At 41.1% G+C, this 17286-nt stretch overlaps 1 protein-coding gene across 5 annotated transcripts in view; it reads right to left on the bottom strand.

Annotated features, from left to right (window-relative positions):
* The window catches only part of NCR3LG1 (natural killer cell cytotoxicity receptor 3 ligand 1), a 62878-nt gene that overhangs the window by 44070 nt on the left and 1522 nt on the right, over window positions 1-17286 (bottom strand). For 2 of the 5 annotated variants that reach the window (XM_037026851.2, XM_037026852.2), the window contains 4 exons: window positions 15335-15682; window positions 10921-11247; window positions 9292-9419; window positions 6997-8484 (listed from right to left, as the gene is read on the bottom strand). In XM_037026851.2, the coding sequence (XP_036882746.1) occupies window positions 9313-9419; window positions 10921-11247; window positions 15335-15682 (782 nt within the window). In that variant the 3' untranslated portion in view covers window positions 6997-8484; window positions 9292-9312. Of the gene's footprint in view, window positions 1-568; window positions 1601-6996; window positions 8485-9291; window positions 9420-10920; window positions 11248-15334; window positions 15683-17286 lie in introns of those variants that run through there. The other 3 variants (XR_005063574.2, XM_037026853.2, XM_037026854.2) reach the window with 3 other exon arrangements.

The following is a 17286-nucleotide window of genomic DNA, read 5'->3' as shown; positions in this document are numbered from 1 at the left end:
GAGCTCAGCTAAAAGAGTCAGTTCAATTACCCCCTCTTAAACCAAGAGATTTCCAGGTCAAGTTATGCCCATATGCTCACTGTGCCCCTCCCAAGCAATGGAAGAGCTGTTTTTAGGATCATTACTCCATAACTTCTGGTAGAGATGTGAACAGGGCTTCTCTGCCTCACAAGTGTCCTGAGATACAACTACGCATCCCTGATAATTGCTTTCAACTGCACTGTATCTTACCCATGACCAACACCTAGCATGAGACTCTCCACAGCCATGCCAGCCTCTCTCCTGGATGAGGTACTTATGCTTAATTAGGAGTAGCACCAATCACCTTGATTCTGTTACAGAAAATAAGGCAATGGTCAAACACACCAATCAACAGGTCCTCCCCTAAGTACAGTCTAGAACTGTTCACAGTGAGCCTCTCCTCTAGACCTAAAGATACAGCTCATCCTTCACAGCCCAGCCTGAACTTCCTTGGTATATGGCACACTGATTAAAACTCCACACTACACCCTTTACTCATTATGAGATCCTGACAAGTCGCTTATTTTCTATCAAAGAATAACTCAGAGATGATAAATTAAAAGTGCAGTTGAATAGCATTATTCATATGCTATCAGGTAGATTGATCTCACTGAATGAAGAGTATAATTTGAAATAGAAATGGACCACAGTCTCGAAATACAGAAATATAAGTATTCTTTTTTAAAAATATTGAGTCATAATAAACATTTAACATATGTTTCAGGTATACATGATTCAATATTTGTATATGTCATACAATGATCACCACAATAAGTCAACATCCATCACCATGTACAGTCACAAAATTATTTTTCTCATGATGAGAACTTGTTTTACTCAGTAACTTTCAAATTAACCCCTCTTACTAATTTGATATATAATTGGCTATTATAAATAATGCTTCAGTGAACATGGGATGCAGGTATCTTTTTAAGTTAGTGCTTTCATTTTCTTTGGATAAATACCCAGAAGTGAAATTGCTAGAACATATGGTACCTGTATTTTTAATTTTTTGAGGAGCCTCCATATTGTTTTCCATAGTGGCTGCACCAATTTATATTCCTATCAAAACCAATTTCTATTCCTATCAATGCACAAGGGTTCCCTTTTCTCCATATCCTCACCAATGATTATTTCTTCTCTTTTTGATGACAGTCATTCTAACCACAGTAAGGTAATATCTCACTGGTTTTGCAAATCCCTGATGATTAGTGATACTGAGCACCTTTTCATGTATGTATTTTTCATCTGCATATCTTCTTTATAAAGTGTTACTTTTGTTCCCTTGAATAAGATAACTGGCAGAAGGCTATCAAGGAGGGCAGCTTAAATAATCTGCTGTTGAGCAAGCTGTCTGGGTCATCGTGAAAAGTAATTTCAGTTACTGACACAATCTCTTGAGAAACCTTGTGGCCTCTGCTGTCTGTCTCTGTAAATGGCCAATGTCATTCTACCAGTTCCTCCACTTGAATAAGCCAGGAATGTAGCATGATGAAAGCAGTCCCTCCTTCTGTCAGTTTGGGTCTTCTGTGAGGCAGCTTTCAAGATGGAGTTACAAAAAAGTTATTAAGGGTACTATCTGTGAAAGATAAAGGGGACAGTGAACACAGATTAAAGATGGCGGCGTGAGAGGAGAGACAGAGGCTTCTTCCTAAAACTGGATACAATTAGAAAATATAATAGGCGCAACTAATCCTGAGAGAGCAACAGGAAAGAGGACGGCATCAGACTGCACACACCTGAAGAAAAGAGCAGACCTCACCGAATGGGGTAACGTACCAGAGCTGTGGCTCCGCGGGACCCGAGCCCCTCTCCCACCCCAGCTAACCAGCGGGAGGAAGAGAAACGGAGCAGGGAGGGAGTGGAAGGCTTGGGACTGCTGAATACCTAGCTCTGGAGATCTGCTCTGGGAGCACAAACCTACATTTCATGGTGCTTTCATGAGACTGGCATGACTACTGGGTTGGAAAGTTAATACAGGCAGAGTTCCTGGGGAGACTGGGATTCCGGCCACTTGTGGAAAGCAGGGATCCATATCCAGCTGCTCTGGGACAAAAACTTATACCTGTGTGCTTGCCCACTGGTTCAGGCAGTGGGGACAGGCACAGCAGCCGGGAAGCAGGGAACAGCTATTTCCTCCCCCGAGGCACCAAAACCACTCCCCTGTGACTCCCAACATTGCTTCAGGGGCTGAGCAGCTCCAGAATAGAGCTTCTGGACACTAGAGGGCGCCATATACAAACATGAAACGCCAAAGGAACCTTGTCCAGAGTAAAATTATTATACAACTCCCTTTCATGACTCTTCCTGAAAGGGAGTTCAAAATAAAAATCAACATTCTAATGGAGGTACAGAAAGACATCCAAGAACTCAGGAATGAATTCAAGTCAGAGATCCAATCATTGAAGAGCAGGATGGAGGGTATTAAAAGCAGGTTGGATACGGTGGAGGAAACAATAAATGAAATAGAAACTAGAGAAGAGGAGTACAAAGAAGCGGAGGCACAGAGAGAAAAAAGGATCTCTAAGAATGAAAGAATATTGAGAGAACTGTGTGACCAATCCAAGTGGAACAATATTCGCATTATAGGGATACCAGAAGAAGAAGAGAGAGAGAAAGGGATGGAAAGTGTCTTTGAGGAGGTAGTTGCTGAAAACTTCCCCAATCTGGGGAAGGAGATAGTCTCTCAGGCCATGGAGATCCACAGATCTCCCAACACAAGGGACCCAAGGAAGACAACACCAAGACACATAGTAATTAAAACGGGAAAGATCAAAGATAAGGACAGACTGTTAAAAGCAGCCAGAGGCAGAAATAAGATCACATACAAAGGAAAGCCCATCAGGCTAACATCAGACTTCTCAGCAGAAACCTTACAGGCCAGAAGGGAGTGGCATGATGTATTTAATGCCATGAAGCAGAAGGACCTGGAACCAAGATTACTTTATCTGGCAAGATTTATCATTTAAATTTGAAGGAGGGATTAAACAATTTCCAGATAAGCAAAAGCTGAGAGAATTTACCTCCCACAAACCATCTCTACAGTCTATTTTGGAGGGACTGCCATAGATGGAAGTGTTCCTAAGGTTTAATAGCTGTCACCAGAAGTAATAAAACCACAGTAAAGAAAGTAGAACAGCTAATTATGAAGCAAATGCAAAATTAAATTAACTATCCCCAAAGTCAATGAAGGGATAGACAAAAAGTACAGAATTTGATACCTAATACATAAAGAATGAAGGAGGAAGAAAAAGGAGGAGAAATAGAAAAGAACCTTTAGATTGTATTTGTAACAGCATACTAAGTGAGTTAAGTTAGACTCTTAGATAGTAAGGAAAGTAACCTGGAACCTTTGGTAACCACGAATCTAAAGCCTAAAATGGCAATAAGTACATACCTATTGATAATCACCCTAAATGTAAATGGACTGAATGCACCCATCGAAAGACACAGAGTCACTGAATGGATAAAAAAACAAGACCCATCTATATGCTACTTACAAGAGACTCAAACCCAAAGACATGCACAGATGAAAAGTCAAAGGATGGAAAAAGATATTTCATGCAAACAATAGGGAGAAAAAAGCAGGTGCTGCAGTACTAGTATCAGACAAAATAGACTTCAAAACAAAGAAAGTAACAAGAGATAAAGAAGGACATTACATAATGATAAATGGCTCAGTCCAACAAGAGGATATAACCATTATAAATATATATGCACCCAACACAGGAGCAACAGCAGATGTGAAACAAATACTAACAGAACTAAAGGAGGAAATAGAATGCAATGCATTCATTTTAGGAGACTTCAACACACCATTCACTCAAAAGGACAGATCCACCAGACAGAAAATAAGTAAGGACACAGAGGCACTGAACAACACACTAGAACAGATGGACCTAATAGACATCTATAGAACTCTACACCCCAAAGCAACAGGATACACATTCTTCTCAAGTGCAGATGGAACATTCTCTAGAATACACAAAAAGAGCCTCAGTAAATTCAAAAAGATTGAAATTCTACCTACCAACTTTTCAGACCACAAAGGTATAAAATTAGAAATAAATTGTACAAAGAAAGCAAAAAGGCTCACAAATACATGGAGGCTTAACAACATGCTCTTAATAGTCAATGGATCAATGACCAAATTAAAATGGAGATTCAGCAATATATGGAAATAAATGACAACAACAACACAAAGCCCCAACTTCTGTGGGATGCAGCGAAAGCAGTCTTAAGAGGAAAGTATATAGCAATCCAGGCATATTTAAAGAAGGAAGAACAAACCCAATTAAATAGTCTAACGTCACAATTATCAAAACTGGAAAAAGAAGAACAAATGAGGCCTAAAGTCAGCAGAAGGAGGGACATAATAAAGATCAGAGAAGAAATAAATAAAATTGATAAGAATAAAACAATAGAAAAAAATCAATGAAACCAAGAGCTGGTTCTTTGAGAAAATAAACAAAATAGATAAGCCTCTAGCCAGACTTATTAAGAGAAAAAGAGAATCAACACACATCAACAGAATCAGAAACGAGAAAGGAAACATCATGACGGACCCCACAGAAATACAAAGAATTACTAGAGACTACTATGAAAACCTATATGCTAACAAGCTGGAAAACCTAGAAGAAATGGACAACTTCCTAGAAAAATACAACCTTCCAAGACTGACCAAGGAAGAAACACAAAATCTAAACAAACCAATTACCAACAAAGAAATTGAAGCGGTAATCAAAAAACTACCCAAGAACAAAACCCCCAGGCCATATGGATTTACCTCGGAATTTTATCAGACATACAGAGAAGATATAATCCCCATTCTCCTTAAAGTTTTCCAAAAAATAGAAAAGGAGGGAATACTCCCAAACTCATTCTATGAAGCCAACATCACCTAATACCAAAACCAGGCTAAGACCCCATCAAAAAAGAAAATTACAGACCAATATCCCTGATGAATGTAGATGCAAAAATATTCAACAAAATATTAGCAAACTAAATTCAAAAATACATCAAAAGGATCATACACCATGACCAAGTGGGATTCATCTCAGGGATGCAAGGATGGTACAACATCCAAAAATCCATCAACATCATCTACCACATAAACAAAAAGAAGGACAAAAACCACATGATCATCTCCATAGATGCTGAAAAAGCATTCGACAAAATTCAACATCCATTCATGATGAAAACTCTCAACAAAATGGGTATAGAGGGCAGGTACCTCAACATAATAAAGGCCATATATGATTAAACCACAGCCAACATCATACTGAACAGCTTTTCCTCTGAGATCGGGAACAAGACAGGGATGCCCACTCTCCCCACTGTTATTCAACATAGTACTGGAGGTCCTAGCCACGGCAATTAGACAAAACAAAGAAATACAAGGAATCCAGACTGGTAAAGAAGAAGTTAAACTGTCACTATTTGCAGATGACATGATATTGTACATAAAAAACCCTAAAGACTCCACTCCAAAACTACTAGAACTGATATCAGAATACAGCAAAGTTGCAGGATACAAAATTAACACACAGAAATCTGTGGCTTTCCTATACACTAACAATGAACTAATAGAAAGAGAAATCAGGAAAACCATTCCATTCACAATTGCATCAAAAAAAATAAAATGCTTAGGAATAAACCTTACCAAGGAAGTGAAAGACCTATACCCTGAAAACTATAAGACACTCTAAAGAGAAATTAAAGGGGACACTAACAAATGGAAACTCATCCCATGCTCTTGGCTAGGAAGAATTAATATTGTCAAAATGGCCATCCTGCCCAAAGCAATATACAGATTCGATGCAATCCCTATCAAATTACCAACAACATTCTTCAACGAATTAGAACAAATAGTTCAAAACTTCATATGGAAACACCAAAGACTCCGAATAGCCAAAGCAATCCTGAGAAGGAAGAATAAAGTTGGGGGCATCTCGCTCCCCAACTTCAAGCTCTACTACAAAGCCACAGTAATCAAGACAGTTTGGTACTGGCACAAGAACAGAGCCACAGACCAGTGGAACAGAATAGAGACCCCAGATATTAACCCAAACATATATGGTCAATTAATATATGATAAAGGAGCCATGGACATACAATGGGGAAATGACAGTCTCTTCAACAGATGGTGCTGGCAAAACTGGACAGCTACATGTAAGAGAATGAAACTGGACCATTGTCTGACCCCATACACAAAATTAAATTCGAAATTGATCAAAGACCTGAATGTAAGTCATGAAACCATAAACCTCTTAGAAAAAAACATAGGCAAAAATCTCTTGGACATAAACATGAGCAACTTCTTCATGAACATATTTCCCCGGGCAAGGGAAACAAAAGCAAAAGTGAACAAGTGGGACTATATCAAGCTGAAAAGCTTCTATACAGCAAAGGACACCATCAATAGAACAAAAAGGTACCCTACAGTATGGGAGAATATATTCATAAATGACATACTGATAAAGGGTTGACATCCAAAATACATAAAGAGCTCACACCCCTCAACAAACAAAAAGTAAATAATCCAATTAAAAAATGGGCAGAGGAGCTGAACAGTTCTCCAAAGAAGAAATTCAGATGGCCAACAGACACATGAAAAGATGCTCCATGTCGCTTGTCATCAGAGAAAAGCAAATTAAAACCACAATAAGATTCAACTCACACCAGTAAGGATGGCTACCATCCAAAAAAACAAACAACAACAAATGTTGGTGAGGTTGTGGAGAAAGGGGAACCCTCCTACACTGCTGGTGGGAATGCATATTAGTTCAACCATTGTGGAAAGCAGTATGGAGGTTCCTCAAAATGCTCAAAATAGAAATACCATTTGACCCAGGAATTCCACTTCTAGGAACTTACCCTAAGAATGCAGCAGCCCAGTTTGAAAAAGACAGATGCACCCCTATGTTTATTGCAGCACTATTTACAATAGCCAAGAAATGGAAGCAACCTAAGTGTCCATCAATAGATGAATGGATAAAGATGTAGTACATATACACAATGGAATATTATTCAGCCATAAGAAGAAAACAAATCCTACCATTTGCAACAACATGGATGGAGGTAGAGGGTATTATGCTCAGTGAAATAAGCCAAGCGGAGAAAAACAAGTACCAAATGATTTCACTCATATGTGGAGTATAAGAACAAAGAAAAACTGAAGGAACAAAATAGCAGCAATATCAAAGAACCCAAGAATGGACTAACGGTTACCAAAGGAAAAGAGACTGGGCAGGAGGGGTGGGAAGGGAGGGATAAGGGCAGGGAAAAAGAAAGGGGGCCTTACAATTAGCACGTATAATGTGGGGGGGTGGCTGTGCAACACAGAGAAGACAAGTAGTGCGTCTACAGCATCTTACTACACTGATGGACAGTGACTGTAATGGGGTTTGGGGGGGGACTTGGTGAAGGGGGGAGTCTAGTAACCATAATGTTCTTCATGTAATTGTAGATTAATGATAATAAAATGAATTAAAAAAAAGATAAAGGGGAAAGTGCACAGGAGTAGGTGGAAAAAGCCTTCATACCATTATGCAGGTCTAATATCTGTGCAGAGATGAAGACGAAAAAACTGGATAGCAAAAGACTCAGACTACAGTACAACTCTGAGAAAGATTCTGTCAACCCAACAGAGAGCCCCAAAGACTTCTGCCTTTCTCAGCTATTTTCTGGAGTTGTCTAAGGAAAGCATGGAATAACCTTGAATACTGCAGCAGATCCCTGAGATGCAACATGTGGAGCATGTTGGCTGAATACACTCTTCATAGCAGGTGTGAGTTGTCTCTCTCTCTTTCAGAGGGTCTGAGCAGTCTCATCTCCATGGTAACCATACTTTTTGGTCAACACTCACCTTCCTGAGATTTATCAGTTACTTTTTGCTATGCAACAAGTCAGCTTAAAAATCAGCAGCTTTGAAAAAATAAATATTTATTTCTCATATATTTGAGAGTTGGCTCTGTGGGCACTGATGCTTTCAGCTAGATTTGTTCACATATTTGAGAGGTGGGTGGCTGTTGTCTGATCTAGACTGGTTTCCGTTAGAGCAACTAGCTGTAACTTCTGGTGTCGTCCTCCAGCAGGCCCTGCTTCCAGTGTCTCTTGTCCTCCAGTAGGCTAGTGTGGATGTGTCCTTCTCTCACAATGTCAGAAGTACAAAAGAAAGCAAATGGAATACACAAGGCCTCTTGAGGGCTAGGCTTAGAACAGCATTCTTTCACTTCTGCCCCACTGTATTGTCCAAAGCAAGTCACAAGGTTAAGGCCAATTAAGGGGCAGCCCATCACTGGATGGCACTGCAAAGTTATATGGTAAAGACCATGGACACAGGGAAGAGTGAAGCAATGAAGCCATAACTGCAAACCACCACATAATCCGGGCTGATCATGAAAACTTAGTCTCTCTTTTCAATAAATAGCACAGCCAAATTTCAGGTAATAATGTCAGCACCTGGAAATAAGAAAACACAAAGCAATAAGTATAATGACATTGACAAATATCTTATGAAATACTTGAAAATGATTTTATATCCAGGTGTCTCAGCAGTCTAGATGCAATCAGGAGAATAAGTCCCATGAATCAGTTGGCCAACTTTAGATAAACAGCCTTTTTTCTTAAGTGATTATTCTAACTTTCCTAAAGCATTTATAATGAAATGTATTAGCTGTTGAACAGATTCTGTCTTAGCAGGCCCATAAATAATTGAGGGCAATTTTATTACCTAGAATCATTTTAACTAATGCATTTACATTTGTCTCTTGGGCCTCTACAGCTTGAGTTTATTTTCTATTTGGCTGTAATCAGGGATAAGCATGTTTGGAAACATGAGGGTTAGAATTCTTGGTTAAACCAGTGAGATCTGGTGGTAAGTTATGCCATTGAGCTATTAACAAAATATGAGTACCTGAGGGAAGGAATTACCCTACGCCATGGTCTCTAGGTGGGAGAGAGAACAACAATGTAGTCCACACATAGTTCAAAGGCCTGGTCTGAACTAATGAAGTCAGGTTTGATTCACAGAGATTTGTGTATTATGAGAAGGCGGAGGGACTTTACAGTGCATCTCCCCAGAGTAACAGGGCACCACAGAGATCAGGTGAGAAAATTCTTCCCCAACGTGACATTGAAAACAGCCACATACCACACACATGACCACCCTTAGAAAATCCCAGTTCTGACAGCATCAATCCTGAGATTCCCAACACCGCCCACAGGTTACAGTCCCCAAACTCACAGAGCCAACTCCAAAACACAGACCTGAACTTGCTTTTGCGCCCCTTATCTTTTCTGAAGAAACCAAAATAAAATTAATAAAAGCAGTCCAATTGGCAAGACAGATCCAATAACGGAAAGAATGATGTACAAAACAGTTGTACGCTCTGAATCTGCAGAGAGAAAGAGAAGGAGAACATTAAGAAACCTACTCACAGGGGCCTAAGAGACCACACAACTCCTGCTAGGATCTGTGTGGGTGTATGTCGTTTTTCCTGTCAGAGATGTACCTACCGACCCTCTGTCACACACCTTGGCATCTTCCATGCCCATCACGTTCACCTCCACATATCATATCAGTGTGTTCAGCACTTGCCAGAAATACACTGCAGTGTCAAACACCACATACCATATACACATGCCGTGCCCTGTTCATACTATTATACCATCCGATGTCATTTATATACTGCCAGAGACTGAAGGTCTGTGTCCCCACCTAAAGTCCCAAGTTGAAATCCTATTGCCCGATGTGACGGTGTTAGGTGGTGGGGCTCGTGAAATGGATTAGTGCCCTTATAAAAGAGGCCCTGGATGGATCCCTCAGCCCTTCCACCATATGAGGATACAATGAGAAGTCTGCAACCTGGAGGAGGGCCCTCACCCAAACTATGCTGGCACACTGATCTTGGACTTTCAGCCTCCAGAACTAAGAGAAATTAAGTGCTGTTGTTTATAAGCCACCCAGTCTGTGGCAGTTTGTTATAGCAGCCCAAATAGACCAAGACATATGTATCACCCAGACCAACCCCTTATACCACACACATAAAGCATAGCTCCATTTCATACTCACTATGCCCTATACATACCCAACACACATCCACACACACATACACAATCACTGGCCCTTACTTCCAGGAACAACTCCTCTCTCTCTACAGGACCATCCCAGTCCCCATCTGGCAGACCCAGACCACATCCCTGGTGGCCCCCGGTCAGCCCCTGTCCTCCTTACCTCTCTCAGTGCCCACTAGATGCATTTAACCAGGAGGATCATCCTACCCAGGACCAGAACCATGACATGCCCAGAAGCCAGGATATGAGCTCAATGAACCTCATCCCACCAACAGAAAGGGCTCTGTAGTGAGCTGTGTTATCTTAAGCTAAGGATCCAGTGTGCCTGGGGAAAGCCCTGGGTATGTGCAGGACTATCCTACCATGGCCTCCCCATCTTGGGCACAAACCATAAGACAGAACCACTGATTCAGCCTCTACCAACCAACAGCTTGCAGTGGACCTGGACCTTGACCATAATTGTGGCTGGCAGGGCTGGGTTCCTGGCCCCCAACAGACCCTTATCCTTAGAGACAAGGACAGGATTTTGTCCCTTGTCTCGTAGCAGCTGGCCATATAGACCACTGAGATCATTAAAACTGCCATGAGCTAACAGATGGCTCTGTTTCCACCTGAGAACCATCGTCACCACTCTCCAGCCATTAGACTGTCTGCCCCGGCTTAGCGACCTAGTCTAGACTGCTGACTCTGGGGCTGAGCTAGACCTGCCCAAGCTTTCTCTCCTTCCCCATTGGTTCCCATCTTCCCCTTGACCACCAGGGAACCACTTTTGTTACACCTCCTCAAGATGAAGAGTGGGGGGATGTCCAGGAGGATGCTTACCTATCATAGTCAGAGTGAAGTTGAGCCTCTGGGAGGCAGGCAAGGATATATGCCATATCTCACACTGGTAGATGGTCACATTATCTTCCAGAGAGGGGTTCAGGCTCAAGAAGCTAGTGATATTAAATGTACCATCCTCATTCTTCACGGCAGGAGTAGTGTTGACACCCTCAGAAAACTCCAGATACTGGGGTTTCTTCCAGGTCCATTTTTTCCATGTTATATTAATGTCCTTTGGGTAAAACCCGCTTGATGTACATGAAATGTGTTTCTTTTGATTTCCTTTCATCATGGCTTGGTCTAGGAATAAGCGGCTGACCGGGTAAGCTGCCAGGGAGAGAAGTCATACCTTGAGAATAGGAAGTTAATAGCTTATTATGAGTCCAAAGATGGGCCGACAGCAAACCTTCAGGAAAGGTGAGTGAACTGAATGGAATTCCTCTTTGGCTGAATATCCTGGCTAGGCTGGTCCCAGTTCCAGCAGGGTGCTAATACCATCACCCCTACTCTCAGAACAGTTTTATAAAACAGAGCTTTGTGTTTTTTTAATAAAAAAGCTACTTTGTGTCAAAGACACCCCTGAGAATCTGAGGAAAGCCTTGGAACACTGTTGTAGAGATGGCTGATTGCTGCCAATTTAGATTCTTCAGTGATACATCTACATTGAAGTTACACCTCCCGGCCTCCACTGCAGCTGGGTATAAGCATGGGAGCCGACGGTCTAGTGGTTTGGATGTAATCAGAAGTGGCGAGAGCAACTTCCAGGAGGTATCCCTAAATGACAGGGGTATTTGAAAGGAAAGGACTTGTCCTTCTCTCCCTCTCCCATTCCTCCTTCCTACAGAATGACTGGAATACCAGGTGATGGCTAGAGATGGAGAAGCCACTCCCTAACATCAGGTGGAAGCTACGTGTAGAGGATGGCAAAGTGACAAGATAAAAGGATCCTACATCCCAGATAATCACAGAACTGCCATACCTGCCCTGGGCTGGCTACATTTGTGTAAAAGAAAAATAAACTACCTTTTTAAAAGCCACCGCTGACTTCTAGTTTCCCCTATGACAGGTAAAGACCCTCAAAGTCGTCACATCTAGCCTCATAACAATAAAAAAAAGCTGAACTGGACAAAGAGCAAATCCACAGCTTTCCTTCAATCCATCAGAGAGCTGAGGTGACAGGACAAACCAGCATCCTGAAAACCAGAAAGACAGGCAGACTGAGAGAATCACAACTGAGATCATATTACCTTATGCAGAAGCTGCTGGAGCCATAAACAGGTAGACACACTTCAGCAGGAACTCTGACAAAGTGTTAAAGGATAAGTGTGGCCTAGCTTGAGAGTAAAAAATTCCTGGGGTGTTAGGAGGGCCACCACACTTTCATGGCTTTTACCTCCAGGAACCCCACGAGGTTCTCTCAGAGAAGAGTCAAGAAAAATCACCTCCTCTTTTGGGCAGGGGAAGGAAAAGTAACCATTTAAATATATACCTGGTGCATTCTCTATAACAAAGGATGCTCTCAAGGGACAAGACATTGCCAGAGACTTATGTGACCCGGGAGAAGGATGGTTAGCCGGCCCCAGCCCCCACTAGCCTTTCTGTCTCACCTAGGAACACTTCTGAAGGTCACAGCCCAGGGGCTCAGGCCACTCAAAAAATGAGATTTAATCATAAGATTACAGATTGCTTTCCCTCCTCAACACTCTCCCACTACATCAAAAGGGCTCCAGAATTAAAACAGTACATTACAACGGAGAACACTGCAAGACAGTGATTCTATTTAAGAACAAGTTCATAGGGAAACTCAAAGAAAACGGAAGGGGGAAAAAAGACACTAGAGGAAACTGAAGTCTCAGGTACCTACACTTAAAGCATTAACATTAAGCAGAGCCCAAATCCTAACCAAGTTAACAGGATCTCAGACTAAAAGCCTATTTACCTCAGTTCTTATTACCCAATATAAAATATCTGACTTTCAACAAAAACTTAGAAAGTATGTTGAAAAGTATGAAAAGACAAAGCAAGCATTAGAACCAGACTCTGGTAATGACACAGATTTTAGAATTATCAGATAGGGAATTTCAAACACCCATGGTTAAAATGTTAAGTGCACCAATGGGAAAAGCAGCCAACACCCAAGAACGTATGAATGATGTAAGCAGAGAGAAGGAAAACCTAAGAAACAAAAGAAATGCTAAAAATCAAAAACACTACGAAAGAAATGATGAATGCCTTTGATGGACTCACTGGTACACTGAACACTGTCAAGGGAAAAATCAGCTAGCCAGAATTTTGAAATTACATTTTGAAGAACTGAAACACAAAGAGAAAAAAAGGTGGGGGGAAGCAGAATGGAAACAGAATACCCAAGAACTGTGGGACAATTGCAAAAGGTATAAACATAAATGTAATGTGAATACCAGAAGAAGAAAAGAGAAAGAAGCAGAAGAAATATTTTGAAAATTAATAGCTGAGAATTTTCCAGAAATAATGACAGACACCAAAGCATAGACCTAGAAATCTTGGAGAATACCAAGCAGGAAAAACACCAAAAAAATCTGTATCTAGGCATATTATATCCAAAAAGCAGAAAAACAAAAAAGAGAAAAATCTTGAAAGAAGCCATAGTGGGGGAAAAAACTGACTTATAGAAAAACAAGGATAAGAATGACACTGGACTCCTTAAATGGAAGCAAGAAGAGAGAATGAAATGTCTGAACTATTTAAGGAAACAACAAATCTAGAATCCTGTGTCTGTAAAGTTATCCTCCAAAAGTAAAGGATAAATAAAGACTTTCTTGGACAAACAAAAACCAAGGGAATTTGTCACCAGTGAACCTGCCTTGTAAGCTGGTAAAAGTTCTTCAGGAAGAAGAAAAATGGTTAAAAGTCAGAAACTTTTAACTACATAAAGAAAGGAAGAGTGTCAGAAAAGGAATATAAGAAGGTAAAATAAACATTTCTTTTCTTATGCTTAATTGATCTAATAGATCATCATTCATTCAAAATAATAATAGCAACAATATACTGGGTGGTTATAGCAGACAGATAAATGAAATGAATGACAGTAATGCTGTAAGAGAGGGAGGGCAGAATTGAGAATACACTGTTTTAAGGTGCCTGTACCACCCATAAAGTGTTATTTGAAAGTGGACTTAGAGTTACTGTAAATTTACACTGCAATCTCTGGGGCAATCACTAAGAAAAATTTTTTAAATAAGTATAAGGAATACAGAGAGGGGAGAACATGTAATCAGGTAAAATGTTCAATTAAAACCACAGAAGGCATTAGGTATAACTGTAACAAAATAGGTACTGGATCTACATGAAGAAAACTATAGAACTGTGATGAAAGAAATCAAAGATCTAAATAAATGAAGAGATAGTCTGTGTTCATGAATAAGAAGAATTAATATGGTTAAGATGTCAATTCTTTCCAACTGAATGTCAATTCTTTCCAATTTTGAATGATAGATTCAATGCAATCAAAATCCTAGGAAGTATTTTGTTGATATCAAGAAACTGATTCTGAAGTTTATACAGAAAGGCAAAAGGCCCAGAATAGCTAACACAATCCTGAAGAAGATCAGCAATAGTGGACTTCAAGACTTCTATACAAACAGACTTCAAGACTTCCTAGAAAGCTACAGTAGCCAGATAGTACAGTGTAGGAACTCAGTCCTATCTTGGCAATTTTTCTGTAAATCTAAAACTGTTCTAAAAAATAAAGTCTATTAATTTTTTTAAAATAATAGAAGAAAGGGGGGTACAAAGAGGTGTTTGGGGGATATTGTTGTTTTAAGTCTTAGCTGAGTACCTACCTCAGAACAGCACTCAGTGGGGTATTTGCATACATTCTTTTATGTAATCTTCAGAACACTAGGAGGTAGGTGGATTTAGCACCCAATTTTGTACATGGGAAAATTCAGGTCCAAAGATGTTAAATGGCTGGCTCAACCACCCAGTTTGGAAGGAGCAAAAGGGGAACAGGACTCAGCTCTGTGGAGCCAGAGCCCAGCATCTCTCTCCCAGCTACCTTTCAAACACCTCTTCAAGGAACACTGACTGTCCACACACTAGGTGAATTATATAAAAAGCACTATAGCTTACTGAGCACTCACCCTGGGCCAAGCACTATACAAAGCATTCTACCTGCACTTCTGCATACTCTTCCCTATGTCAGTCCTCTCAGCTAAGTACTATCACATTTGTTTAGAGGGAAAAGCAGTGAGGTTCAGTGTGATTAATTACTTGCTCAAAGTTGTCTGGCTGCCTATGGAAGCCCAGGACCACGCCCATGTCTACCTGACTCTTAGGCCCATGCCCTAAACCTCCACTCCACTCAGCCCATCCATCTACCCACCCCAGGCCTCAGCACCACAGGAATCACAGGGCGTTACCCTCAGGCACTCACCGACAACCTCCAGCCAGACTCTTCCCAGTGCCTTCTGAGGGGTGATCACCACCTCACATCGATACTCTCCTGCTTCCCACAGCTGGACTCGTGGCAGTTGCAACGAGGCGTCCCCCTTCATCAGCCTCCGCGGCAACACGACGGCCCCGGATCGGAATGCCTCTTGATGGTTTCCAAAAAACTCAAATAGTTTCATCTCTCTTTCAGACGCCAGACTCTTCCGAAACCAGGTGATACCCATAATCCTGATGTCCACATGTGGGGAACCAGACACCTTGCAGAAGATGGTGGCATTGTCATTCTGGAATACTCTCTGAGTCGTCCCTGCCATCTCCACTTCCAGAACACCTGTGGCAATAAGAGAACTCTGTTATGGGAAACCCTTGGGAAAAGCATAGGCATGGTACTCTCAAACACTACCACAGTGTTCGAAACAAATTCCTTTTTTTCAGGGAGAGAGGGCAGATTCAGGTACAGAGGCCCTCTGTTCATGGTTCTTTTTTAATCCACACGAGATCCTCCAATTTTGTTCTCCTTTTTTCAAGATAGTTTTGGCTATTCTCTCCCTTGCAATTGCATAGGAATTTTAGAATCAGCTTAAAAATTTCTAGAAAGTCAGCTGAGATTCTTGTAGGAACTGCACTGACTCTGTAGATCAATTTGTGGAGTGCTGCCACATTAACAATGTTGTCTTCTGATCCATGAATGTGTTTGGGGGATGTGCTATGGATTGAATGTTTCTGTTTCCCCAAAATTCATATACTGAGGACTAATCCCCAGCGTGATGGCATCTGAAGGTGGGGCCTGTGGGAGGTAATTAGGTCAGGAGGGTGGAGCCCTCATTAATGGTCTTAGAACAGACATGAGAGAGAGAGAATGTCTCTTTTTCACACATGAGGATACAGTAACATAGAGGATATTGATCTACAGGACAGGAAGAGGCGCCTCACTAGGAACCAAATCAGGCAGCACCTTGATCTTGGACTTCCCAGCCTCTAGAACTGTAAGAAATATATTTCTGCTTTTAAGCAGCTCAGTGTAAGGTATTTATTATGGCAGCCTGAGCAGACTAAGACACAATGTTTTTCTATTTCATTTATTTAATCTTCTTTAATTCCTTTCAACAAGTTTTACAGTTTTCAGAGTGCAGGTTTTGTGCTGCTTTTGTTAAATTCCTAAGTATCTTCTTCTATTTGATAGTATCATAAGTAGAACTGATTTAATTTTACTTTTGGATTGCTCATTGCAAGTGTATAGAAATACTATTTATTCTTTTTTTATTTTTGTTTCCCTCCCCACTCAGGCAACCATTCTAAGATGTTTAACGTCTTAATTTTGTTCTCTTTTAAACTGTCGTTTTGTTTCTCAAACTTACAGAAGCGTCATTGAACTTGGTATTTCTTCTCTTAGCACTATTCTTTCAAGACCTTTCCACATGGCTATGTGTATAGCTAGTCCATTCCTTGAAGTTGCTGCCCAGTTCTCCAAGGTGAGCGTCCTCGTTTGGCTTATCTACAGCCCTAGGGATGGACACCTGGATGGTCTCCTAGGTGCCCACATCCTCCACTACTTGGCATAAAGCAGCCAATCTGGGCCAGTCTAGTGTCACCCTACTGTTGTTTACACTTCTATTCTATGGTCAGTAATGAGTTTAAACATCTCTTCACATGCCTTTCAGCCCTTTGGTTTCCTGCTCGATAATTAGACAGAAACATCCATCACTGTTCCCAAAGCAGTGAAAGGGAACGTTTGAGTGTCACCATGAGGTTAAAACATTCTGTAAGACTTTAGTAAAGTCAAGATGCCCCACCGATTCGCAGGTGGAGTGTTTTTCTTATTCACCCCATCCCTACTTTTCTTCTCCGTGCCTGCGCCCAGAAGGATGCAAGACGCGCTGTAAGAAATTAAAGGGGCAGCCAGTGCACAGAACCGAAGGAGGCGCTCAGTCTAGG

The sequence above is a fragment of the Manis javanica genome, chromosome 11 (assembly GCF_040802235.1).
Source record: "Manis javanica isolate MJ-LG chromosome 11, MJ_LKY, whole genome shotgun sequence".
Lineage (NCBI taxonomy): Eukaryota > Metazoa > Chordata > Mammalia > Pholidota > Manidae > Manis > Manis javanica.
The sequence above is the reverse complement of the archived record's forward strand: the minus strand, read 5'-3'. Positions and strand labels throughout refer to the sequence as shown.